This window comes from Aptenodytes patagonicus, chromosome 3, assembly GCF_965638725.1.
Source record: "Aptenodytes patagonicus chromosome 3, bAptPat1.pri.cur, whole genome shotgun sequence".
NCBI classification, from domain to species: Eukaryota; Metazoa; Chordata; class Aves; order Sphenisciformes; family Spheniscidae; genus Aptenodytes; species Aptenodytes patagonicus.
In genome coordinates this window covers 41134959-41162103 of record NC_134951.1, presented here as the reverse complement: position 1 = coordinate 41162103, position 27145 = coordinate 41134959, and the positions used below count along the sequence as shown (strand labels likewise).

Below are 27145 nucleotides of genomic sequence, written 5' to 3'. Positions count from 1 at the left end.
AGTTGTATGATAGGTGTAGAATATTAGGCAACTGTCTAATGGCTTGTTTATCTATGTCTGTACACACACACACATACATTTTCTTGGTAGAGTAATAAATGCTACCTAACCTCTAGTACATTAACTTTTGAATATATTTAAGCTACATGATAAACATACTGCAAAGATTATAGACATTTTTGGTGTTAACCTAAGAGAGACCTCAGGCACTTGCAGATCTGCCAGTACTGATTCTGGAGTGGAAGTGGTGCAGGCGTGATGCTAAAGGAGAGCTGTAACATGTCTGTGGAGCCACCAACCAGTGGCTGTAGTGTGAAACGAATGCATAGATTTCATAGGTCATGTATGTAAGAAATTCCTCTGACATTCCTTTTTATCCCCTAAAACTATGAAAGGTCTGATCTCGTCCGTCAGTCCCGACTGGCTGTAGTTACCACAGCAAAGTAAAGTCACAGTGCTTGATACTAGTGTGCTAAACCCATGGTCATGTTTCTGCTGTAAAGGCATACTCTTTCTTGCAATAGCTTGGGTAGTTTCTGAAAATGTTTTCGACAGACAGACCTCATTAAAAAGCAGCTATTTGGCAGTCTCTCCCAATCCACAAGCTGGATTTAAGTGTTAAGCATTCTGTGACTGTCCACATTACATACTAAATACTTTTAAATGTCTTTTCTGGATCCAATAAGGAAATCCAGTAAGTCTGTACAGATTTTTCTTATTGTAACTGAATGTGAATTTGAAAAACAAAATAAACTCGAATCTGAGTTTGCATTGAACTCGCTATGGCCATGTTTCTATTCACAGACTTCACTGGGTGCTGGACCAGGCTCTTTGACTACAAAATGATAGCAATGACTTTATTGTACCACAGAGTTCTGTTAAAAATTCACATGAACATCTGAGATAATCAGGATCTTGAAAAATTTCCAGATATTTAAACCATAATGTTTACACTGGAAATGAACATTATCCATGCTTTGTGTTTAGAAGATAGCCAAACAAATGAATGTTTGAGAATATAGTGCTGCTCTCTTCTTCAGCTGTAACTTAATAATTTTGCAGGTAATAGTCTTGCAGTGTCAGAAGACCGTAACTCATTCTGTGCTGGGATGGAGTTATTGTACCGTACAGGCCTGTTCTCTTCTGATTCAATAAAAATTTTTTTCCAGAAGCATTGCATAATTGTTAATTCTGTGTAATATTAGATAGTTTTGCTGATGCTGACTTTACCTGTGCTATATTTTGCTGCAGAATTTTCTTCAAAGGAATCTCTCTCATATATATGTATACATGTTTTTTACTTTTCTTTTTTCAGGGCATGGCTTTTACCTTGGAAGAGAGGCAACAGTTGAATATTCATGGATTATTGCCACCTTGCTTTCTTGGTCAAGATGCCCAGGTTTATAGTATTCTTAAGAATTTTGAAAGGCTGACATCTGACCTAGACAGGTAAAGTATGGCTATGAAACTGTATCCTGGTTATCAAACCATGAGTCCCTTATTTTTCTTTTTTTTATGGTAGTACAGATGAAATTTTGTGGGTTTTTTTTGAGCTGTGATAGTTGATGATTGGGAATAATTAAGCTAAATATATGCTTTTGCTAGAATGCCTTCCTCAGAAAATAATCCTCCTAATTTTAAATTGTAATATTCCAGTGCTGTTCACTTGAACTTACTATTTCAATAACTAAATGATACAAAGGTCATCAGAAGCAAATGAACTCCTGTGAAGCTAAAAGTCAGTAATGTCTTTACATGCATATAGATACATATGCATTAAAATAAATATATAAAATTTATAAAATATTATAAAATTAATATGTAATATAGTGTTGTGTTTGGTATTTTTAAAGAAAAAAGCTGGGGAGGGCTTTAAACATTTATGAATACTCAATTATTTTTTTCCTGAGTGTTTTATAAGCCCTAGAACAAAACACTATTCTTCTATTTTTCCCCCCGTGCCTTGCTTTTCTCTGTTGTGGATTGTCTTGTTATCTGTATGTAATACATGGCTTTTAGATACCTGTCTGTTGGTGGCAAAGCTTTTTTGTAATTTAAAGTTGCCACAACCTTTGTTTTTTATGGAGGCAGAATAGGATGAGCACAGCCTTCCTTCTAAGTGAATAGCTCATGATTGTGGCATCTTTTCTAGGTTAACTATAGAATCATAGAATCACAGAATAGTTTGGGTTGGAAGGGACCTCTAAAGGTCATCTAGTCCGACCCCCCTGCCGTGGGCAGGGACATCTTCAACTAGATCAGGTTGCTCAGAGCCCCGTCCAACCTGACCTTGAAGGTTTCCAGGGATGGGGCATCCACCACCTCTCTGGGCAACCTGGGCCAGTCTTTCACCACCCTCAGCGTAAAAAATTTCTTCCTTATATCTAGTCTCAATCTTCCCCCCTTTAGTTTAAAGCCATTCCCCCTTGTCCCGTCGCAACAGGCCCTGCTAAAAAGCTTGCCGACATCTTTTTTAGAAGCCCCCTTTAAGTACTGATAGGCTGCAAGAAGGTCTCCCCAAAGCCTTCTCTTCTCCAGGCTGAACAACCCCAACTCTCTCAGCCTTTCTTCATAGGAGAGGTGTTCCATCCCCCTGATCACTTTCATGGCCCTCTTCTGGACCCGCTCCAACAGATCCCTGTCTTTCTTATGCTGAGGGCTCCAGAGCTGGGCGCAGTACTCCCGGTGGGGTCTCACCAGAGCAGAGTCGAGGGGCAGAATCCCCTCCCTCGACCTGCTGGCCACGCGTCTTTTGATGCAGCCCACGATACCATTGGCCTTCTGGGCTGCGAGCGCACGTTGCTGGCTCATGTCCAGCTTTTCATCCACCAGTACCCCCAAGTCCTTCTCGGCAGGGCTGCTCTCAATCCCTCCATCCCCCAGCCTGTATTGGTACTGGGGGTTGCCCCGACCCAGGTGCAGGACTTTGCACTTGGCCTTGTTAAACCTCATGAGGTTCACACAGGCCCACTTCTTGAGCTTGTCCCGGTCCCTCTGGCGTGTCGACCGCACCACTCAGCTTGGTGTCATCTGCAAACTTGCTGAGGGTGCACTCGATCCCACTGTCTATGTGGGATCTTTCCTGGAACCATCCTCCAGTGCTATCAGGGAGGGCATTATCAGTTATCACAGAGCAGTAACTTCCCAGGCTAGAATGTTTTAGTCTGAGTCCCTGCATGTAGCAAAGCGCAAAATTTCATGGAGACCCCTGCTTCAACCACTGACATTACCATAGGAGAAAACTTTCTCTGTCCTTCTGTCCCCATCTCCTCCTTAACTCTGCCTTGAAGTGGTCCCTTTGTGATACAGCTCGTTGTTTCATATGTTTCAGGACATTTAAGACTTTAAGGCTGTTTCAATTGTTTGTTTCTACTTGAATTGCTGGAATTTCTATTCACCTGTAACTTAAAAGCAGCAAGAAAAAAGGCCTTTTACCCCATTGTTGTATGTGTTTCTTAACTAGCAAAGAAATTTTGCTCCTACTTCAGGTCATAGGAGAAAAGCACTTGTGTTTCTCAAGACATCACAGATTGAAAGTTACAGGTCTAGCTATGTGAAATTCAAGAGGAGAGTAGCAGTATTTCCAAATCTTATTTCTTTATTTTTTTAGCAAAAAATTGTGGATATTTAAATGGCTCTTTGCCAAAATGAAAAATTTCTGCAGGAAAGGACAAAAGAAATGATCTATTAGCTTTAAATGACAGGGTAGTAAAAGTTTGAATGCTGGGCCATTTGAACCACAGTAAAACACCATATACTGAAGTTTTGATCACAATGGGAATCATCAAATAAAAATAACTGTCTCCAAGTATTGGGGGAAAACTTTGCAGAAGACTTGCTTTATCATGTTAAAAGAGAGAAACGAAAAATCTGTCTGTCTTGGGAGTGGGGGAGGAAAGGAACTTTTTTTTTTTTTAAAGTACACTTATCCACATACGATAGACACAAATAATACACAAGTATAAATAAATATAAATACGTATACAAATAAATGTAAATGAAAGGTTTTCCAGAAGCCATTTACTTCAGATAGTTTTTTTCCAAATCTGTCCCTGTTAAGCTTAATGTCTGTATATAATTAATAAAACAAAACCTCAGTATCATTATTTCCCACCTATGAGTCTTCTTTTGCATTTTCTCTTTTCCAAATAAATAGTTGGTTAAGGAACAAATTTGTTTCCTGCTCCTGTGACCAGACATTCTTAAAACAGAAGCACAAACATTACAATATTACATCCATGTGTCTTGAGCGTTAAACTGTAGCTTGCCATTTTATACCATAAAGCCAGTTTTTAGTATAATGCCTTTTTTAGTATAAAGGTTATATTGTACTGTGCAGCTTTGCAGTATGAATTTGTTGTTAATAGGGTTTTAGTGATGTACTTCAGCTGCGAAAGCTAGAAAGTCTTTGGTTCATAGAAATAACTTGAAACTATTAAAAGTTAGGCTTTTTTCTCACTAACGTGATCACTAGTCAAAATACTTCAATTAAGAATTTAGTAATTAACATAAGAAAAAAAATTAAATGCTGTGTTTATTTCCCAGTCTTATTCTGTGGCATGTGGCAGTGGTATTTTCTCAACCATAACTTTTGGTCCAGGTATTTGTATCTTCTCCTTCCCCTTATAGTCTGAATAAACAGTGTGGCTCCATTTATAATGCTGGATAAGCTGGGGTGGAGTCTCCATCCTTGGAGATATTAAAAACCCAACTGAACATGGTCCTGGGCAACCTGCTCTAGTTGACTCTTCTTTGAGCAGGGGATTGGATGAGGCGATCTCTGGAGGTCCCTTCCAACCTCAGCTAGTCCACGATTCCGTAACACAGGTCCATAGCAGTTAAGAAATAAGCTTAAATTAAATCAGGTTGGCTCTTAAGCACTTAAAATGATACAAATCCACAAGTCCCCCCCAAATGAAATTGTTTCTTTAAGAAATCGTATTTGTATTCTGTGTGAACACCCCGCAGGCCTAAATTGACTATTCATGTCATGCTATGCTTTGATAAAAAAATATTTTCCTCTTATATTAGTGGGGCATTATATTGCTGTGGTATTTCCTCCAGTTTTTAGCAAAATCAAATCATTTGTGCGTTACATGTGTAGGTTAATATTTAAGACCACTGATTGAAAGACTTGGTAACATTTGCATGCAGAAGATTCTTCCTTTGAAGACTATCAACGATGGCATCTTGGGCTCCTTTGCAGACATAAAACGCTTGTGTGAATTGAGTGTGCAAAAACTTGCGCATGCAAAATGTGATTTGCAGCTGTGTTTATAAGCCAAGTGTCTGACAATTTTATTGGAGTATGTCAATAGAGATCCTGCTCTGAGAACATGTGCATTACATGTGTGTGAGCTCAGTCCTTCAAGGCAATATGTGAACTCTGGTCTCCTGTACTATACTCGTATCAAAGCATTTTAAAGGGAAGAGTGACTGTGATCCTGCCACAGTTAGTCTGTGAGTACCTTCACTGATGGAGAATGCCAGAAGACATTGACTATTTTAACTGGAACTTGAAAGAAAATCTCAAGTGCTCCCTGTACGGGCAGGTGCTCAAGGACAACCTTGTGTAAGGCAATGCAGCTATTGCCTTCTACTGAATGTAAATATACTAATTCTAGAAAAAACACATTTCTTCCAGTATGCATCTGGCATAGTCTTCGCTCCCATAGGAGCAGTGACTGAAAAGAGATAAAGGGAAGCTGTTGTTTTCATCCTAGAGCTTGGATTTGATAGTGGGTGTATACCTGTGTGTTTTATGTCCAAATACTAAAAATTAAATACAAGTATTTGAATATTGCAGAGGTGGAAGCTGTTAAGTACCTTAGACAGAAGGATATTGTCTGATGAAACATTAATGCTGTATATGACAGCATCTTACACTGGCAGGATTGTAGCTTGCCCTGGTTTTGATTGGAAAGAGGGTGTGTGTAAATTCATAAAGCTAAGCTGATAGTACCATGGTATGACATGTTTTGGCATGGCTGAAACTCCTTTGCTGACTTGCAGCATGGAATTGCTGTGCTCTGAAATACCAAGAGTTCATACACAAAATGAATGTGAAACAGCAGCAAATATATTGCCTGGTACGCTTGGCAAAAAGGAAGCCAGTAACAGGAAATAATTCTATTCCTCTAACTTAATTTGGAAAAGCTGCGATGGATTCTGCAAGTAATTTAATCTTTTTTTTTCTCCCCTGTACGTTCTTAATTGTCTTTCTTCTTGCTCTGTATTGACACTGAAATCATTGCCCCTGACACACCCACATCATTTGACCCACTGGTAAAATGTTATACTGGACGTGTGAACATTAGGAGAGGTGCCATCAAATCACTTTTCCTGAGAATGCTGCGTTACTTTGTTTTTTCTTAAAGTTCTCTGTCTTTAATAGCATTTCTACATAGATACTGATGATGCAAAGTAATGGAGCTAAGTATCTTACACAGGTTAAAAATAATAGCATTTCCTCCCACTTTTCTTTATTTGCTGTCATGTTTTGCAAGGTAAGAGCAAACAAACTTTGGGTTTGGGTTTTTTTTTTACCATTCCATTTTGCCTTGTAAAATGCATGCCAGTGATAGTAGGGCCAGTTATCCTAATAAATCATCAGTAATTTTCTGGTAGTTACATCAGTTTTCTTTTGGGTTTTGGATGCTATTTGGTTTATATCCTTTTGTTGCTACTGTATTTCATTCCCTTCGTAACAGCAGACTAGCATGAAAAGTTCTTAGGTGAAGTAAAGGCAAGGGGGAAGAGTGACATACTGAAATTTGAATGCTTGGCAACCCCCTCTGTCTTACTTGCCAGGCCTTGGTTTTCATCCTCTGAAACTCTTTGCCGAAATCTTCATTCAAGACTCCTTGTCTGAGGACAGATAATATTTTTCTCTCTTTTTATAGCACAAATGATTGTTCTCAGTGTTTTATTGCTTGTTTTCGCTATGTTTTCAATTAAATGTGGGCTTCAGTAAAAGATTCCATTGAATACTGCATTTTAAATGTATCTTTTTTTAAAACACAATGCTGAAAAGCACTTCCTGCTTTTAGTTGTGCAGATTACTTGCATGTTGCTAAAAGGTGCATACTTGTCTAATGCATTATAACCAACACCACATTGAGGATGAAGCGTTTTTGGTTTTCCCCTTAAGAAAGAATTTTTGAGAAAGTTGATACCCCGAAGGAAGTTACTATGCCGAAAAAGAAGAGATATTTTATACCTGCCACTGAAAAGTAGCCTTCTGATCAAAATCGCACTTCTCTAGAAATATTTTTCACTTTATAATAATATTTCTTATGCTGATTTTGGTTATGGCCAAGTATGTAATATTTGAAAATGTTATTATAAGTAGAATACAGTTATTATCTTTGCAATTTCTTTAGCATATCCTGAATATAAAAGTGGCATGATAAATACAAATAAGAAAATAAAACCCCAATTTAATGCTATAGGACAGTAAAAACCAAATGGAGAGTTTTAGCGAATAGTTTTTTGATTTGAAGCCCTTGTGGAAGCCTTTTGCTAAACTTTTAATTTCTTTTGTAAAAGATTTCTTTACCCCATTTAAAATCCAGGCTTGATCTAAGTAGTAAAAAAGGGTGATGAAAAAGTATTTTAAAGTCTTAAGTAGCCACATCTCATCTTAAATGAAAGTGATAAAAAGGAAAAAAACCATACTGGCAGCTGCTTTGAAACTTAGTGATGTGGCTTGCGTGAATGCTTGCAGTCTCCGGTATAGAGCAGGCCACAGCACACATGATATTCTCTAACATCACTTTCAAGATCCTCTGGAAACAAAATGAATGTCTTCAAATGTATTCACAACTATATGTGAAAGAGCTTGTATTTCAAGGTAAATGTTGGGATAATCATCCTCAGGAGAAAGGTTTTAATAAAGAAAATGCTCCAAGAATTCAAGGACATTGGAAGATATAGCTGTATCATAATGAAATACTGGGAAAATGAAAGGTTAGTAGGGAAATGTAATAATATGAAAGAAAATTAGTATGTATTTATATTATATTTGTAGCTGAGAACTACATGTCCAGGATATAATTTAACCTTAGAGTACATTTAAAACTAATGTGTATGATGGAAGGTGGTTCAGGATGCCTTGTGGTGATGGTATTTAGGGTACATCTTCAACTCTTTGGTTCCTAGGTCTTTATCTGTTTAGGGTCTAAAGCACCCTTAGTGATACAAGGGGAGGGACACTGTTTTGCCGCACTTCTGACACCTCATTAGTCACCAGATGCCAAGCTGGATGCACTACCCTTGCTTATAGTGCTTGTTAAAGGTTTATATAGCAGATCGTGAAATACTTCCCCAATATACAAGCTAAGCTTGAACAAAACAAATGCAGATTTACTAAACTGTTCTTTGTTAGATAGTTACCTGAATATATTTGTGTCTTCCTAAAGTATGAATTAGATTTTATTGGTGCATGTGATATATGAGTATGCTGAAGGAATGTTCATGTGAGTAATATTTAAGAACACAAACCTCCAGGCTTTTGGAATGAATGCGTTGTATACATTTCCTCAACACTTGTGTAATAAAATGATGGGCATATTAAACTTTTTGAGTATAATTATTTAGTAATCCACTGTAAACTAAAAGAAAAAACCCAACCTACATAAATTGTATACATAAGTTAAAAGTTTTATGTAAGCCTATTGGTATAGAAGACTGCTTAGAGAGTAGTCTTCTACTACTCTCTAAGTGAATAGAGTGAATAGAGAGGTGAGATTTAGGATCATCAAATTCCTAAATATTAAGTGTTCACAAAGTGACCAGAGTCATACCTGTGTGAACTAGCATGACTTGAAGTCACTCATAGACTCATATCATCTGTCATACTCAGCATTGAAATTTGGCTTCCTGGTTGGGATCTAGGAGCACTAGTCCATTTATTCAATATTAGAGCGATGGTAGTCAAAAGTAGATCAAGCTAAGCATGAACTTTTTTTCCACTCTTTTTTTTTTCCTCATTGGTTTTCTTTTTAAATAAATATAACACTTCTTCAAATGCAATCAAAAATTGATTTCCATTAGGAGATAAAACATTGCAGATTTCATTACAAACATAGACTTCAGGGACAAAAGGCCATATGTGTATGCTTTGTTTTTGAAAGCTTTGTCCTACAGTATTCAGGTGAAGTATTTATTTGAAGTGTTTGTCTGGATTTAAGAGAAATTTCTATCGAGGCAAGAGCAGAAAAAGCTAACATTTTTAGTTTCATTTTTTTGGGCAAGAGAGTAAGCTTGTTTAAGTTTTATTTAATGATGGTCTCGTTTCACGTGGAACAAGTGATATGTACAGATTAGGTTCTGACAGACCAAATGCTCAATTGCAGTGTAGTGTTTCATACCTGAGAGGGATTAGCTTCCCGAGTATGCAGTTTGTCAACTTTGTGATGGTTTCAGCTTCTTTCTGTCTCAACCAGTTTGTTAACCTTTGTGTCTGAACCATTTGTCCTATTAAGACAAGGAGGAATTTAAATATTCTCAACAAGAAAGAGGCTGTTATAGGGCAAACATAGCTTTAATTAATTATCTAAACACCTTTGTATTTCTAAATTTACTTTGTATGTTCACTTGATGTCTGCCTAATTATATGTAATTCTCCACAGATATATTCTACTAATGAGTCTTCAGGATCGAAATGAAAAGCTTTTCTATAAAGTGCTGACTTCTGACATTGAAAGGTTCATGCCTATTGTTTATACTCCCACTGTGGGACTGGCTTGCCAACAATATGGTTTAGCATTTCGGAGGCCAAGGTATGTAAGTTTATACTTCAAATAAAAGTAATTGTATCTTATTTTCCTCTTGGCAGATTCCTGCAGGGGTTTTCTAACATAGCTGAATGTAAGCCAAAACTGCAATAATTGGGATAATTCAAACTACTTTTTTGGTCTGCATTAAACAATAATTTGTATTGCATTAAGAGGGCAAATGGTTGTTTTAGTTGTATTAAAACATGGGTACATTTTTAATCTCATTAACTGACTTTTTTGGAATCCTAGCTGCATGTTACAAGACCAGAGAAGAATGGATCCTTAGTCTTAGATTTGTCTTAGCGACCTGAAGAGCACAGACTTTTACCTATATAAATATTTATATTATAGGTATTTTATACATACATATATAAAAATAATAGGCATACAAACCAAGGATGCATTATATATGTACCTACAGACATCTTAAAAAGAATCAATAATCATCAAAGCGCCTGTCTCACTGCTTAGTAATTTGTTGTTTCATAGGTTGGTTTCTGGAGTGCTTTTATTCTGTATACAGTATCTGTATTTATAGAGTGATGAGGAAGTGGTATGAAAGAAGGGTAGATGCTTCTGTTTCACTCTGCCCCTTGAACATCAGCCCACGGAGTTTGAGAATTATGGTGGTTGCCGTTTGAGAACCTTGTGTATACCAGTGCCTTCAAGTGCAAACTGGAACAACACTTTGGAGCCTTCTGCACAATTTTCTGGCAAGGGAAGAGATAAATGGGCTGTATGTGCATAGCTCTGTTAACAGAAATAGGTTTTTTACGGTCAAGGCATTGATCAAAAATAAGAAGCTTGCAAGTTTAAAGGGAACAAATAACTGCTCACAAATACTTCAGCAGGAGGTATTTGAGGGAGAAGACTTATGGCTTCAAGGTTTTGCTGTTAATGTAAAAATCATTTTGGCCTTGTGACTGACAGAATGAGTCAGGACCATCTGGCCAACTGCAGAAGACAAGAATTCCCACTTCTGTACACATTAAAAAGTCAAAAAGACCTCAAGAATGCTTACTTAAACCTGTTTAAAGATCTGTGGCTTTTAGGTGCCTCCCCTAGCAAGAGAAGTCGTCTCCTTTTTTCCCCTCAGTGTTTACCACCATGGTGATTTTATTGGCCTTCCAGTAAGTGCTAAATGTGTCTGGAAATTAAGTCTTTGCCTAAGCTGGTCTCATTGCCCCTTGTTTTGATATCCGTTGCTGTATAGGATATTGCAAAAGGAGCACCTCTGCCCATGCATGTACTTTTCACTTTCTCCCCAGACCTGTGGAGCATCTGTGGAGAAAAAAAACCCTGTTAAATTGGACAACAGTTCAGCTGAGTGTCAGTCTGCAACTGGTGAGACACAGCTTGCAGCAGCGATTGAAACAATCCACCAGCCCCCTTTAGAGATTTTCAGACTCCTGAACTCCATTCTTCAGTCTGATCCTAAGCACACTCAAGATATGGGGAAAAAATGATTTAGGATGTAGGGACAGGGAGAGGAAACATTTCAACTTTTTGCCTTTTTTTTTTTAATTTCGTGGAATTTTTATCTGCAGAGGACTTAGAAAGATGCCCTAAATCTTTCTCCTCTAGATATTAAGACTAAAATCCTAGTTCATGTCACTCTGTCACTAATAAATTTATGGATCTGTATAGTTAACTTGAAACAAATTACACTATAGACATGTAGTTAGCACAGATACTCTGGGAAACAAGAACTTCTGAGTTCTCCACTGTGCAACTAAGCCAGTCTTTAGCCTCTCCTGTAATAAGAATTGAGTAGACTTTAAAACTTCATGGATTTGTTTGAATCATTAGTATGTGTCATCACAAGCTTACATTTTATTTTCCTTTTAGTTTCAAATATGATATAAAAAGCTTTCAAAAGCAAGTCATAATAGCAGTAATACATACATTGTGCAGGCTTTGGAATAGCAAGCTGAACTTTCTGAACTCAGCAAATGACTGCAGTATAAAGCTACCAGTGCATATAAATAACATTGTACCAACTTTCTATGTTCCCCATGGATTTTCCTCGGTTCTACTTTAAAAAGCTTGTTATTCTGGCACATGGATAGTGAACTTCCCATTCTGATCATATATTTAGCTATTCTGAACAGTGACAGCGATGATCCAAATGCTCATTGAGCATCCTCATATTTGTATGTTCTTAAAAGTTTGATTTTATTTACCAATATTGGAATGAAGTCTGATTTTTTCCTTCCAAAAAAGTGTTCATTTCCTTATTGAAAATGAGCAAATTCAAGGCAGATTATACTACTTAGATAATTTTTTTCCCTTATCATTTAACTTAAAAAATATATAGCTTTATAGGACATTCCATAATTTGGTATTTCACACTGTGTTTTTCACTGCAGCTGAGCTGCTAATGAATGAATGATGTTGTAAGCATTATTATATCATGTTTTAACTGATGTGTCTTTTGGTACATAGTTGTATTCTTGAGCTGCTGAAGTCAGCCTTGGCTATATTTATCTGTCTGCTGCTTCCCCAACTACATGTGTGCTTTATATACATGACTGACTGTCTGGGGAGACGTATAAGATATTTATAAAAGTCTGTTTTATTTCTAGTCCTGCTGAATTGCCTTACTACTTTCAAATAAGTGTTTTAATGACTCATTTAAGTAAAGATGGTTGAAAAACATGTACCATCTTCTTCTGCCTAATAAGGATCTCATAAATATTTTTTTTCTTAGGAACAAAATATCATCTGCCAAGTCAGATGTTTTCTCTTCCCTGTAAAATTCCCAATTGTTATGTTCATGTTATCTCACTACCTGCTCTCATCTTCCCACACCACCCAGCTGATGCCAGTGTTCATCAGAGGTCTCGGAGGAAAGGAGTGTAAAGAGTTTCCCCTTTGAACAGATTGCTGCTTAAGAAATACCTATACTTTGTGATCTCCCACTGCACTCTGTTACAAAGATCTGTTTTTTCCTAAGAAAAACCCTTTCTAAATTATTCCAAAACCAACTGTGCAGAGCAATCAATTTCATTTGGTTTGAAATAATATTCTAGACTGTCGCTCATTTAGCATTAAGCATTATATACCAGCATCCCTCATAAACGGCACCCTCTGTGAGTTGAACTCACAGGGAAGAAAAAAAAAACATTTAATTTAACATGCAGAAGGAGGACAGGATAAAAGATATAAAATTTAGTCCAGTCTGTACATTCTCATTTTTTTATTAATTGATTTTTTTTTCAGTTGTTACAATTCAGGAAAAAGGTATTATCGTATCATACCTTAAAAAAAAAAAAAAAAGGTCTTATCTGTAAGAACTGTGTGTATCTGTTTTATGCTGACTCATAGCTAAATACTGTCTTTACTGATAAATGAATGTTTTTCTTTCAGAATGTTTTTTATTTCAGAATATTTTTATTACTGTCTCTTCCCATAGCTCAGAAAATGTTTGCTATTTCATAGTTAAACAAAGATCCTATTAGAAACAGACTTGTTTATGTAGGTAAATAAGTTAAAAATTACCCAATTGCTGCAGATCGTATTTATCACACTGGAAGCTGCAAGGCAATGTCTTATTACTGAGTTTAAATCTGTAAGTTTTTTTTATATTCAGTTAGATTTCTTTATGTTGTGAAGTGAGTTTGAAGCCCCTGGGTCACAAGTTATGTATTCAGGCAAGGAATAATGAAAATTAATTTAGAGTTAAAAAATAGGTGTCTAATGGGATCATTAAATGAGATCATCTTCTGTGACTCCCTTACATGTTTTTAGAAGACTATATGGGATCACATGATGTGCTTAGAGTTATAGAAGGACACTGTGGCTCAGGCGAGATGTTTTTCATCCTGAAGCAGTATTTTGCAATTATAGAATAAACATTCATGGCTGACCAGCTGACCATCTGATTAAGCAACATTTCTCAAGAGAACCAGCTGCAAAGTAACTTGACTCACTGGTTTGAAGCTTGTCTGGATAACTGACATTTGTTTGTAAAATTAAAACTCAAAATTGCGTTACTCGCTGTGAATATTCAGCTTAAATTCCGCCAGTTTAATGAATAAGAACATTATTCTAGAAATAAACAGTACAGATCTGATAGCAGATCTGTAACATGCACCTACCTACACCACATAGTTATAGAAACATAATTTAGAAGACCAGGCTCTCCGGTCTTCCTCACAACCATTGAGGAGGATGAGGGAAGAAAGAGGCTCCTCCAGGGAGCAGGTCAGAGAAGGAATTTGGGCCTATACAGATAAAAGCTTTAAAGGCTTATGCTGGGAATGTAATGGAGTTGTGGTTTTATTGCAGTGATCACGCTGTCATTAAGAGCATTATCTCAGAATCTCTACTAGGTCACTTTTTGGTGCAGAGTTTCTATCCATCATTTAAAAATAAATTCCTAAAGTAATAAATGATTCAGTTGCACAAAGTGTGTACATACATATGACAACTTTTGCTGACTTACCAAGAAACAATCTATTTCTATAAACGGATTTCTAAAATATAACAGTTCTTTCAGCTGCTTTATTCATCCAAAAAGAATAAATATGGGAAAGTTAAATGGAAATTTCCTCTAAGAATCCAAAATCAACTTTTTACATCATATAGAGAACACCCAGGAGTTTGAGGTTCTTGTGTAAACTCAGCATTTGGAGAGGGGAGGAAAAATTGCCAAGTATTGCTATGCTGAAGACTTTGGATGTTGTTAAAATGTTAGGTGACTGTTTATGTATTTCCATTCCTAGAAGGAAAAGCAATTTCAAACAGAGTATGAACAAAGCAAGCCCTGGTAACTATTGCAGCCACACAGGCATGGCAAAGTTCCTCTGAAATAACTTCCCGATGCAGTCACATGCTGTCAAGCTGACTAGGAACCATTTTTAAAGCAGCTATATTGAAAGTGATGCTGCATATTGAAGATACAGATGCAGTCTCTTAAAAGGCAAAGTATGTCAGCCTTCGCTTTGAAGTGATTGTTCTTTTTTTTTTTTTTACATATAGCAGCAGATCTTGTTCAGCAAAGTGTTCTCACAGAAGTTTTATTCTGTAAAAATTCTTTCAACTCTGTTTTTCTTGTTTTCCTTCCTCACAAATGACTAGACATAGCATATCTAGAGGTCTCTTACTCGCCCCAAGTCTAAGCAAGATTACATTTTGAATTGACTTCTAATAAGTATTTTAAAAATGTGTTTGGTTTAGCTCTTTTAATATTTTAGCACTTGGAATGTTATTAGCAGTCTTTAGTACCAACTTTTCAGAAGGCAATTTATCATGCTAAATACTCAGTTTGCAAGTGCTGATATTATACCAGATTGCCTCCTCATTGAAGTGCGTTGACTGCCTCAGCACATACAAATTTGAGATCGGTTCCTTTCCTCATATTCCTCAAAGGGAATGTATTTATTTACATTTATTGTAGGTATTTACATTTACAATGGTTCAGATGCACTGTACTGAATGCAAGTGCTGCAAGTGTGAGTTCTTTTTTTGCTGACATAGTAATGTTTACGTACTGAGATTGTCAGCTGCAAGATAACATCACTTTTTTATAAAGAAAATTAATTAGAGAATAGGGAAATACTTCTTTCCTGCGACAGAACTTAAAAAATGTTAGACCTTGGTGGCAGAAGTTGCAGTCTGTTTGCCAGCACAAGGTTGATCCTGCGGTACATATAATAATATTTTTTTTTGTGGTTTTTAATGAGGCTTTCATTGGAGTTTGGATTTTTCTTTTTCTTAATTCCACTGGATGCCTTTGACATCCAAGTCTGGGCAACCCCTGGTATCAATACAGGCTGGGGGATGAAGGGATTGAGAGCAGCCCTGCCGAGAAGGACTTGGGGGTACTGGTGGATGAAAAGCTGGACATGAGCCAGCAATGTGCGCTCACAGCCCAGAAGGCCAATGGTATCGTGGGCTGCATCAAAAGACGCGTGGCCAGCAGGTCGAGGGAGGTGATTCTGCCCCTCTACTCTGCTCTGGTGAGACCCCACCGGGAGTACTGCGCCCAGCTCTGGAGCCCTCAGCATAAGAAAGACACGGACCTGTTGGAGCGGGTCCAGAAGAGGGCCACGAAAATGACCAGGGGGATGGAACACCTTTCCTATGAAGAAAGGCTGAGAGAGTTGGGGTTGTTCAGCCTCGAGAAGAGAAGGCTTTGGGGAGACCTTATTGCAGCCTTCCAGTACTTAAAGGGGGCTTCTAAAAAAGATGGGGACAAACTTTTTAGCAGGGCCTGTTGCGACAGGACAAGGGGGAATGGCTTTAAACTAAAGGGGGGTAGACTGAGACTAGATCTAAGGAAGACATTTTTTACGCTGAGGGTGGTGAAAGACTGGCCCAGGTTGCCCAGAGAGGTGGTGGATGCCCCATCGCTGGAAACCTTCAAGGTCAGGTTGGACGGGGCTCTGAGCAACGTGATCTAGTTGAAGATGTCCCTGCCCACGGCAGGGGGGTTGGACTAGATGACCTTTAGAGGTCCCTTCCAACCCAAACTATTCTGTGATTCTATGATTCTATGTCTCTTCAGAAACCAGATTTGGCTTACAGGATAAAACTTGTCACATACTCCTGGATCACATGAGCCAAGAAAGTTCAGTTCCTGGTGCTTCTTTGTGACTGTCTCACTCTCAGATACGTGGTATTTTCTTGATTGAGACCTGAAGGCCTGGATTCATTTGACCTAACTTCTTCACCAGTATAAATGCCCTCTTAGATTTTTTTTTTCAGCACACCTAGACTTTTTTTCCCAGGCAAAATAGAGATACATATATATTTTAGAGACTTTACTCTTCTGATTGTTACTATAGGTCTTAGTATCTTCATTTAGTTAAAACTGATTATTGTGTAACATAAAATTATATTAAAAGATATAACAAAGCAATAGTTTCAGAGTTATTTTTCCTAGTATTTTTTTTCTGAAAACTATGCAGAATTTTCATCTAGAAGTGAAAAAGAGAAAGTGTAGGGGTTTTTTAAGCGGTCTCTTGTAAGGGCTTGATTATTAGGGCAGTCTCCGAAATCAAAATGTGTTGCAATAAAGACATAAAATACAGCAAAATGCTTCTTTGAAAATAGCCTGTTGGAGTTCCATTCTCCAACAGGCACTGGTGTGGGTTGCGTGTATTAACAACATGGCTCAGGTGGCAAGTTATTCCTTAACATTACGACAGAGAATTAGCATAGCTGTAGCATTTCTTCTAATTTTAGACAATCTTTCCCTTATTGACTGCAAAAGCCTGGCTATGATGGCAGTTGCAGCCCCTCATCAAGCACTTCTGAAATATATGTTGGTTTGTCATTTTCACTTTTGTCTCTTGTGAAGATGACAACGGTTGACACTTTCCAGGCAGCTTTTCATCTTGGTTTTTGTATAGCCTTTCCATTGAACTCAAGCACCATGACATCTCGTGACACCCAGTAATTCTACTCTTTGGCATGATTCTGATCTGCTCTGTTACCTTCATCAAGCTAAAACTTAGCTTAGCATGCTGTTGCTTCCTCGGCTCGAAAGTGAGTCTAATAGATTCTCCTAGCATAACATTGCCCTGCTCTGAAAAGTTGGAAAAGGAGAATTGGCACAGTGTGAGAGTGTTGAATTCCTCTCTTCTCCTAGACTGTCCTCTAGAAACACACTATGCTGGATTGTGCCCAAGGTGTATTCAACTTGGTCTGTCAGCAGCCAGTAATGCTGCTGCAGGGGAAGGTGTGAGAATCTTGCACAGAAGATGTCGGTTGGCCTCATTTTGGTCTTAGAGTGCTCTGTAAATGTTAAGCCAATTTCTCACTCTAAGAAATAGTTGAATGAGAAAAAGTTATATCTTGATTTTGAAAACATTAGGATATTCTTTATGATATATGTATGTAGTCATCTGGTCTCTCTTGAACTATGTTAAATTCATGGCTTTTGGTAATATTTTGGCAAAAAGTTTCACTAGTGTGAATTTTTCTCTTTTTATTAAACTTGCACCTTGAATCATGAATGATTAGCCTATGCTAAACTGAGAATGTATAGTCCTGACCTAGCATTATGAAATACAATGGCCTCCATGTGGTATTATTTTTTGTATGTACTTGGTGCTTGCATGTAGGTGTTACCTACAGCCATAGTGGAAGGATATTACTTACAGAAGTCACGCTTTGAGCTGTTCTTTCATTTAGTCTTGTGTGAGTTTACCTATTGTTAGCCTCCTCCTACTCTCACGAGCTGCATAGATGATTTCTTACGCAGGTAATCTTCTAGAGACTTTTCGTCATGGTCATAAAAGAAGCTTTGTCCTAAAACACATCACAAGCATGGAATTTCTGGCTTTCAGACCTAAGTTCTTACCTCTTGATGGTGCATTGCTCTGTTTTTTCTGGAGGGAGTACATCTGGACTGCAAGTGGGAGGAAATGAGGCCATCCCTACTCAAAACATGACTCTCTCAAAATGTTTGGCAGCAGTCAGTGTTTGGTCATTTTCTTTCCCCTGTTAGCAGAGTATTCTGTGGAAGACTGCTAGCAAGCCTCAGGGCCCTTCTACACCACCATCCTTGGTGATTTCTGTGCAAGAGTGCCAAAATTATCGTACGGGCCATACCTGTCTGTCTGTTTCCTTCTCCACTTGCTTCACACCATCCTGGCTATTTGCAGGGAAACCCTGTCCTCATTGGGTTTGTACTGTTATTTTTTACACTTATCGACCATCTCTTGTTTGAGATTAGAACAGAAAGTTCTCCCTCTCCCACAGATTTGGAGGAATCAAATTTATCTTTTCAAGGGCATCTGTGCTCTGAGCCAATGGGAACTTACACTTCTATGGGTTTTGGCATATGATGATTATCTTCCTCACTATGCATCCTACTGAGAGAGTCCTCTGAAACAAAGACGTTTCTTACTGATGCTTTTCACCACATGGGAAGGACAGTTTGTGTGACTGTTATTAATGCAGCACTTATTAGATCCTTCTCGTTTGGTTTGTTAAAACAGTCATCTTGTGGATCTACGTGCAGAAGACTGGACAGAAAGTACATGATCCCAAGTTAAATGTCTTTACTCTGACTAATCTTTTCTCTCTAGTGCCAATACCACATAAAAGGTAGGCTATATCCTTTTCAGCAAATAAACTGTATCATTGCCTTTTTAAAATAGCGCTATTCTTTTGGAAAGTTACAGTTTCATATCAATAATTAGGACTTGTAGCAATATATAACCATGTCACTCTTCAATGTCTTCCTTTTATTCCTGAATTTTTAGAGAGATTTTGACTCTATGCCAGCCCACAATACTGCTTTCTGGTTACAAGCTTCCAGATTTCCCAAAGTAGTACATTCCTTAATGAAATGTACTTTAAGGGCAGAGATTTTATTTAGTTTTCACATCTAGACTTGGCCAAAGACTTGTGAGCAACACTAAGGTATCAGGTAATACGGTACAGGAGAGGTCTACTCATTGGCTCTGTCCTGGCTCTATTCAAGCAATATTTATATACCAGAATTTTCCCCTCATGAAACAGCCTCTGTCAACCTGCCAGATTTATACCGCCCCCTAATTGTTAACATAATTTGGCCCCCACAGCAAACCTTTTAAGAGTCACTTGCTTCAATAAGAGAGCCATATCTTTCCTTAGTTCAACACCTTTTCAAGCACACACTATCAATCCCACGCAATGTCTGCAAATGGACATTACTTCATCTTTACATCTTGTGCAAAATGATAGATATAGTTGCCTCCCTTCTGGACTGAGGGGCTTTGGACCGCCCTTAAGTTGTGGCCTGCAGCTGATGATAGTTTGCACATCAGTGGACTGGAATTCTGCACCATCCTAGCACTCATTTAGGACAGCACAGACAACTGACAGCTTGTGCCACGTGAACAAACAGGACGGTCCAAGATTTTTTCAGGTGTCTCATCAGCCTTTGGAACAGCAACTTGAATTTTCAGATTCTCTTATCCAGAGAGTGTGAATCCCTTTATGGATGATCCTAGTAATGTCAGATCCTCTAAGACAGTGCTCAAAGTAAAGTGAGACACAGCACTGATACTGGTGGCTTCAGCATAAAGCAGGTGATAATTTTGGTTGTAAGATCTGAATCCCTTGTTCTTGGAGACTCTAACTTTTTTGCCATTAATGATCTTCAGTATATTGATGTTGGCTTCTCACCAGTGTCTCAAACTCTCATCATTTGGGATGGCTTTCAGGGAGAGAACAGATAATTTTAATCTTTAGCAGCATACTTAGTAGTAATAAATATGTTTCTGCCGTCAGTCTCAGTTGCCCCATATTTTGCTCCAGGACTCTGGTCACTACATCACTGTCTGTGACATACATGCTAGTTTACTCCTAGGCTTCTCTCTAGAGCAATGCAACTGATTTGCTGCAGGAGATGAGGTAAATCTTTCAGTGCAGCCAAATACATCCAGAAACTATAAAGTTAGAAACTACTTTATCTGTGAAGAATAAATGGTCTGTTTTTTAGTGAAAAGAGGTGTTGTGGTTTAACCCCAGCTGGCAACTAAACACCACGCAGCTGCTCACTCACTCCCCCCTGGTGGGATGGGGAGAGAATCGGAAGGGTAAAAGTGAGAAAACTCGTGGGTTGAGATAAAGACAGTTTAATAGGTAAAGCAAAAGCCGCGCACGCAAGCAAAGCAAAACGAATTCATTCTCTGCTTCCCATCAGCAGGCAGGTGTTCAGCCACCTCCAGGAAAGCAGGGCTCCATCACGCGTAACGGTGACTTGGGAAGACAAGCGGCATCACTCCAAACGTCCCCCCCTTCCTTCTTCTTCCCCCAGCTTTATATGCTAAGCATGATGTCATACGGTATGGAGTATCCCTTTGGTCAGTTGGGGTCAGCTGTCCCGGCTGTGTCCCCTCCCAACTTCTTTTGCACCCCCAGCCTACTCGCTGGTGGGGTGGTGTGAGAGGCAGAAGAGGCCTTGACTCTGTGTAAGCACTGCTCAGCAATAGCTAAAACATCCCTGTGTTACCAATGCTGTTTTCAGCACAAATCCAAAACACAGCCCCATATTAGGTACTACGAAGAAAATTAACTCTAGCCCAGCCAAAATCAGCACATTCTCCACCCCTTATTCCGTACCATTTACATCATGCTCAGGTAGTATGTTATCTTGTGGTGTGCTGAGACATCCAAGGGACTCTCTTTTATCAAAGAAGGGGGACAACAATTGCATGGATGTTATGAAGCAGTTAAAATGAAATCGCTTTCTATCAATAAGTGTTCGTTGCACAACTGTAGTCAGCTGACGGTTCTCAACTTAAGCAGCAGCTGTGACTTCTTTGCTGAGTGCTTCTATACTAGACACCAGTACTAATGGCTATTTAACATTTATGTTGAACTTGTTGTTGCTGATGAGTTACAGAGTTGTTTTTGCATTTTGGATGGCAGTCCCTCAGTTTTTGTGAAAGTGACTATTCTGAAACCCTCCTAGAGGAGGTAACACTCCTCAGGGCAAGCACTGCAGGAATTGCTTAGTCAGGTGCATTTACATACGGAGAAGCACTTAGAGGAAGAAGCTACTTTTCTGTGGCTGTTAGCTGTTCTGGGAGATGTGAAGTGTGTACACTCACAGGCTATCCTCTCACCCTTCCGTGTGCTATTTAAACTTGCAATTCATTGCTTGAGAAGTACTAAGAAAAAGGTGTGTGTCTTTTTCTCCCTTCCTAGGGCTATGCTGTGGAAGGGAAAGGGCTTACTTATCAATGGGATAAAAAAGATATGGTATTACTGCATGTGTTTACAAATAGGTATCACAAATAGGTAGGGGTGTATCCGTAGGCACCATGAGCATGTTGCAGTGAACTATTACAAGTGATTGATAAGCGTTTAGTGTGGGGTTTTTTTAATATTGAGATCTTAGAGATAGAGGAATCCTGCTCTCTGCCTCTACGCAGAGAGGTTTTTTCCAAGTCCTCAGTAATTCCCATTGCTATCTCCTGATGTTGCAAAACGAGGTACCCGTAGTTTTTCAGATGAGACACCAGTGACTTAGAAACATTACAGTGCTTTGTTAGCTCATTCTGTGTATATCCCAGCCCATATCCAGAGGATGTTTTCCTGTAGGGGTGTGCTTACACTGGAATTTCTCCAGCTCTCATTTTCTGTACATTTGTTGCACGTCCTTCAGCACCACCCAAATCCCCTGCTTACACATTCAGCAGCTTCTCTGTTCAAAATGCTCTCATTACTCAGCAGTCCAACATTGTCTCATTGTTGCATTTCCAATACAAGATATAGTAGCTTTTTTTTTAAAAAAGATGAGTTATTCTTGTAACCGTATTTGGTGAAGTCCAAAAGAGGAAGGAAGAACCCCAGCAAAATCACTCTAACTTTGCAGTAGCTTGGATATTCTAACTTCATAGTTTTCTGTCTCTGTCTAGAAGCTTTCTAGATAGATAGGGTAAATAGTCAGGCCTTAAAATGAAAAATTGCAAGTGAAGAGAAGGCATAGAGATTTTCAGCCTTTAAGAGCATAACAATGGGATGATTGTGTGTTTTAATCTCTCTTGTGTTTCTCTACATTTATGGCTAGATGCTTTTAGTCTGGGAGATTTTTACACACTGCTTTTGAGACGGCCATATGCCCCTGCTGATATGAGGCTTCTGGAAAAGGCAAGAGACAAAAGTTTTGGGATAGAAATGAACTCTTTTATTTCTTGCATGGCATTTCCATCCTTTTTAGCAAAGTTTTATAGCTTTATACAACTGTTTTCTTATGTGTGCGGTTCAATAAAAAGTGTCAGCAATGCGAATGATAAAATGATAAAACAAACATAAAAAGACCAGGTCATACTAAACTTTACCAAATCTGTCACAGAGTAGCATTAATGTAGTGTAACTTGCAGTTGGGTGGAGAAAGGTTAGTGAGGCGTCTGTCATCCTGACCACTGCTCTCTGAGTTAAGTGGTGGCATTGCAAGTCAGTTGTGCTTTGTATAAGGACCTTCTTCTGCTAGTAAGTATTAAGTGGTTAAACCGCATGCAGGAAAACCAGTATTTTTTAGAAAACAGCTGTAGGTGTATGAGAGGCTTCTGGGAGTATAGAACAAATACGTATAAACTGAACAAAGCAAGTAATTCTTTTAAGAAAAGCAGGGACTTATAGCCAGAGGTAGACATTGATGCGGAAGGCATAAGTCAATCGGCAGAAATAAGGGACGGACTCCAGGGAACTGTGTACTGAGAAATATAAAAAAAAGCAAAGCAAGCTTCAGTTTGTGCTGAGTGAGGACCTATGCCTTTGGGATAAAGATGGTCAAAAGCCAGTTCTCGTTTTTGCCTCTTTATTCCCAAAGCAACTACATTTAACTTGAATTTCTGTTTAGTCTTAAGGAAAAAGGAAATTTAGGAGACCTCACAACTTTATTTTAGCGTGCTCTAGCATAAGGAAATTAACTACAGTTTTGGGCTTTTTGGTGGAAGAGTGTTCCATCTAAGGGAACAGCTTACTGTTGCTGAGATGAAGCTCTAATGTAGCTTACAGAGACACAGCAGAACATTTCCATTTACAGAAGTTCACCATATTATGGCAGCTTTCTTAAATTAGAGGGTATTTTTTTGTTTGTTTTAACTTTTCTCCTGGAGTTCTTCTTTAGATTTATTGTAAGCACATACAAATGTACAGGTTTGCCGCACTGCATGGCAGGTTGTTCATGCTGCCTGTTTTAGGCAACAGTATGTCTTTGAGACTTTTCCTTAGCCATCCAGAACGAGCTCCTTAACCTCGACATGTAGATGTTTGCTTCTGAAAATGAAAACACAGAACACAGTTTGCTTTCTGTTCAATTTATTAATGGTTTATTCACAAATAACTAGAATATGAGCATGGGGGATTTGTGATTCTCAAGTAAATAGCATATCTAAAAAGATTTCAATTCTGCCCTATTTCCGTTTGCTGCAAGCAATGTACCTATTTCTATTTTCAGTTTACCACTTCACATAGAATGTAAAAATACTCCAGTGCACGCACTGAAATGAGGTTCTTCTTGAGGATGGTCGTAAGCTCAGTCATTTGATGAGTGGTTGGTACACTGCATTCAAGCTTTACAGTGAAACAAATGTCAGATGACTGAACATATGGCCTATAGACTTTCAATGGCAATGTCCTCAGAAAAGCCTGTGCCTCTTTTTGACATTGGACTTCAGACTTCAAGTCCCTTGAACAGGTAGGAAGCTCACAAATAATGTTTCAGAAACACTCCTACTGTGACTGGTAGATGATGCTTTTTGAATACCTCCATCACCCCATAAGACTGCTTCCATGACTCGTCGCTACGTCTATTCCATGTCCTGTGCTGCTTTGTTTCATGTAGGTATATAGTAAGGGCTAGCAATAATATTAGCCATTTGTGTTACCTGATATCACTGCATGCTGCATTTTTGCCCAAAATGTTGATACTGACTTTCTGAAGTGAAAAACTTTACGTAGGGTCATGACTGAATTTGTATAAAAAGGAGGAAAAGTACAAGACCATTTGCCTCTAATGGATGAGGTTAATTTTTATGACAGTGGGCCAGATACATTCCAGATGTTTAATGCTTAAAATGTTACCTTGGGGTTCCATCCAGTATAGTTTTTTTCTCAAATTTTACGATAAAGGCTTCTAGTAATTTTTAATTGAGTCAGAAAATCACTAGTTTATTCTTAAATATATTCAATTCCCTATAATTAAATACACATTATACAGACAATATAAATATACATTTCCTCGTTTTTGCTGATAAAATTTTAATACTCACTTTTTCCATGTGAGAAGAACTGGTATGTTGGAACTTTGTTAACATCAGATAACATAGTCTTAAAAATAATCATGTATGCCTCTCAGTTTCTCTGTCTGAGACAGAGCTGGACCTGCAGTTTTTTCCCACGTTAAAAGCTGTTGTTGGACACAGTCCTAAAAATTTTGTCTGTCATCTCATACATTCATGCATGTTGTAAATTTAACAGGAAATAAGAGCAGAAATAGTGCTGTTCATCAGGCTGTTTGCATTTTGCTATTTTCAAGGCTTATATTTTTGAAAATGGAAAATATGGACATAAAATGATGGAAATTATTGTAGCCTTGCTATAAGTGCAGTAATTGTAACAAATTGGTTAAAATTGAGAGGCCAAAAGAAAACAATAGAAATTGGGTGTGGGATGGAGGTACAGCCAAACGCTTACGCCAAGAAGCTACTACCACAGCACTTTTTTGGAGTTCAGATGAAATTGAGCTATATTTTGTAATATATTTTATATATTTTGTAAGTTCTTGTAACATTCCATTGAATTTTCTAAAACATTTTAGCTTAAGATCTGTGTTTAAAAATTATTCCGATTTTAGCTAAGACTCTAACCTATGAGATTTCAGTTATTACATGCTTTTTAAAGATGAGCGTCTCAATAAGTCAAACACTTTGGTTTGGAATGTGCTCAGGCTTAGTTCTGGTTTTTAGAAAGTTTTTATGGAAATGTGTAGCCTAATTAAAACATTCTTGTTAAAGCTACTTCAGTTTTTAAGTTTCATAAGAAATTTGTCAAATGATGTTATCAATTAGCTATTCAATGATCCCAACCACTGAAAGAAGAACAAAAGGGAAATGGACAAAATACCAATTTAAAAAATCATAATTACTAGCTTCTTATGGTGAGAATAATGCGATATTCCAAATAATTGGAATTTAAGTTTTATACAAAACTAGTCACATTGTCACTAGACAATGATTTATATATTTTGCATGCAAATTTATAAGCAATAATCTTATCTTTAAATGTGAGGGGAAAAAAATTGCTAACCTGAGAAGTCAGTTCTGTGATAGGATTACTTGTTAGAGGAGAAACTTTGTGTTACTGTAAAGTACTAAGTTGGGCCTGAAACTCCCCATCTTCCGTCAAAGCTTCTTGTGTTTCCCGGTAGCCATCAAAGCCCAGCTTGTTGGTCGTGAGGGCAGAACAACAGAATAAATTGTCATGCATGAGTGGAATAGTTTCTGTCGTTAGTGAACATTTAACAAATGCCATTTAAATGCCATTTTAAGAGGTGGACACCTTTGGTTTAGGATCAGAAGTAAACTAAGCCTGTTCTCTCCACGTTGCTGATTACAGTAGAAAGAAGATGCTTATAGACAACACAGCACAGTGCTTATTGTAAAATTACATTTGTCACCTTTTTATTACAAATATTTTGCTGTCAAATGCTCATCCTTCGTGCAAACAGCTATCTAAAAGCATCATGCACTACATCTTGCTCTAATTTCCAGTTCTTTATCACAATAAACTGAGAATTCTTACTTTCTTGTGGCCAGGATACGGGTAACGTAGAAGCAGGTGAGCAGCTGGATGAAAGCGTGAGGAAGGAGGGTGTGTGTGGATGCGTACACCCTCACAGCCTTCGAAATGGGTGAGAGTGCCCTGGTGTGCCAGGGCTTGCACTCTCGGGGAGCGGGAAGCTGAATGAAACAACATCCAGTGGGACTTTCTTCTCTTTCCTCGAAACCCCATTTTGCCATACTCTGTAGGTTTCCAGGCTATTCAGCAGTGGCTCAGGTCCAGGAAGGCTGAGCCCAGGGTCTTGCGTGAGGATGTGGTTGCAGGCCCAAAACGGGACAGGGGCAGAACAGCAGGTGGATGCGTAAGGACTTGGCTGGGATCTTCCCACTGGCACCTGATCCTGCGATCAGCGCTGCGCTTCAGGCAGTTTGTTCGGCATCAGTGGACTCATCTGTTTAAACTCATAGAATCATAGAATCATTAAGGTTGGAAGAGACCTCTAAGATCATCAAGTCCAACCATCAACCCAACACCACCATGCCTACTAAACCATGTCCCTAAGCGCCTCATCTACACGTCTTTTAAATACTTCCAGGGATGGTGACTCAGCCACTTCCCTGGGCAGCCTCTTCCAATGTTTAACCACTCTTTCAGTAAAGACATTTTTCCTCACGTCCAATCTAAACCTCCCCTGGCGCAACTTGAGGCCATTTCCTCTAGTCCTATTGCTAGTTACTTGGGAGAAGAGACCGACACCCACCTCGCTACAACCTCCTTTCAGGCAGTTGTAGAGAGCGATGAGGTCTCCCCTCAGCCTCCTTTTCTCCAGGCTAAACAACCCCAGTTCCCTCAGCCGCTCCTCAGAAGACTTGTTCTCCAGACCCTTCACCAGCCTCGTTGCCCTTCTCTGGACATGCTCTAACACCTCAATGTCCTTCTTGTAGTGAGGGGCCAAATGACACTTAATTTCGGACCCAAGTGGTTTTTGAACACCAGTGCAGGTACCCTTTGTGCCTCCTGCTGCTCCCTTGGGAGTTACCTTTCCTGCAGGTCTCTCTGTGCTGCGCTTGCCCCTACCCTGTATAATGGTGAGTTGAGGCACGTGTAAGCCAGCCATATTAATCGCTGCAACA

The 27145-nt window shown here is 38.6% G+C and overlaps 1 protein-coding gene across 2 annotated transcripts in view; it reads left to right on the top strand.

Annotated features, from left to right (window-relative positions):
- Positions 1 to 27145, top strand: part of ME1 (malic enzyme 1) — a 205750-nt gene that overhangs the window by 54629 nt on the left and 123976 nt on the right. For both annotated transcript variants that reach the window (XM_076333150.1, XM_076333149.1), the window contains exons 2-3: positions 1316 to 1449; positions 9633 to 9782. In XM_076333150.1, coding sequence (XP_076189265.1) covers positions 1316 to 1449; positions 9633 to 9782 — 284 coding nt within the window. The remainder of the gene's footprint in view (positions 1 to 1315; positions 1450 to 9632; positions 9783 to 27145) is intronic.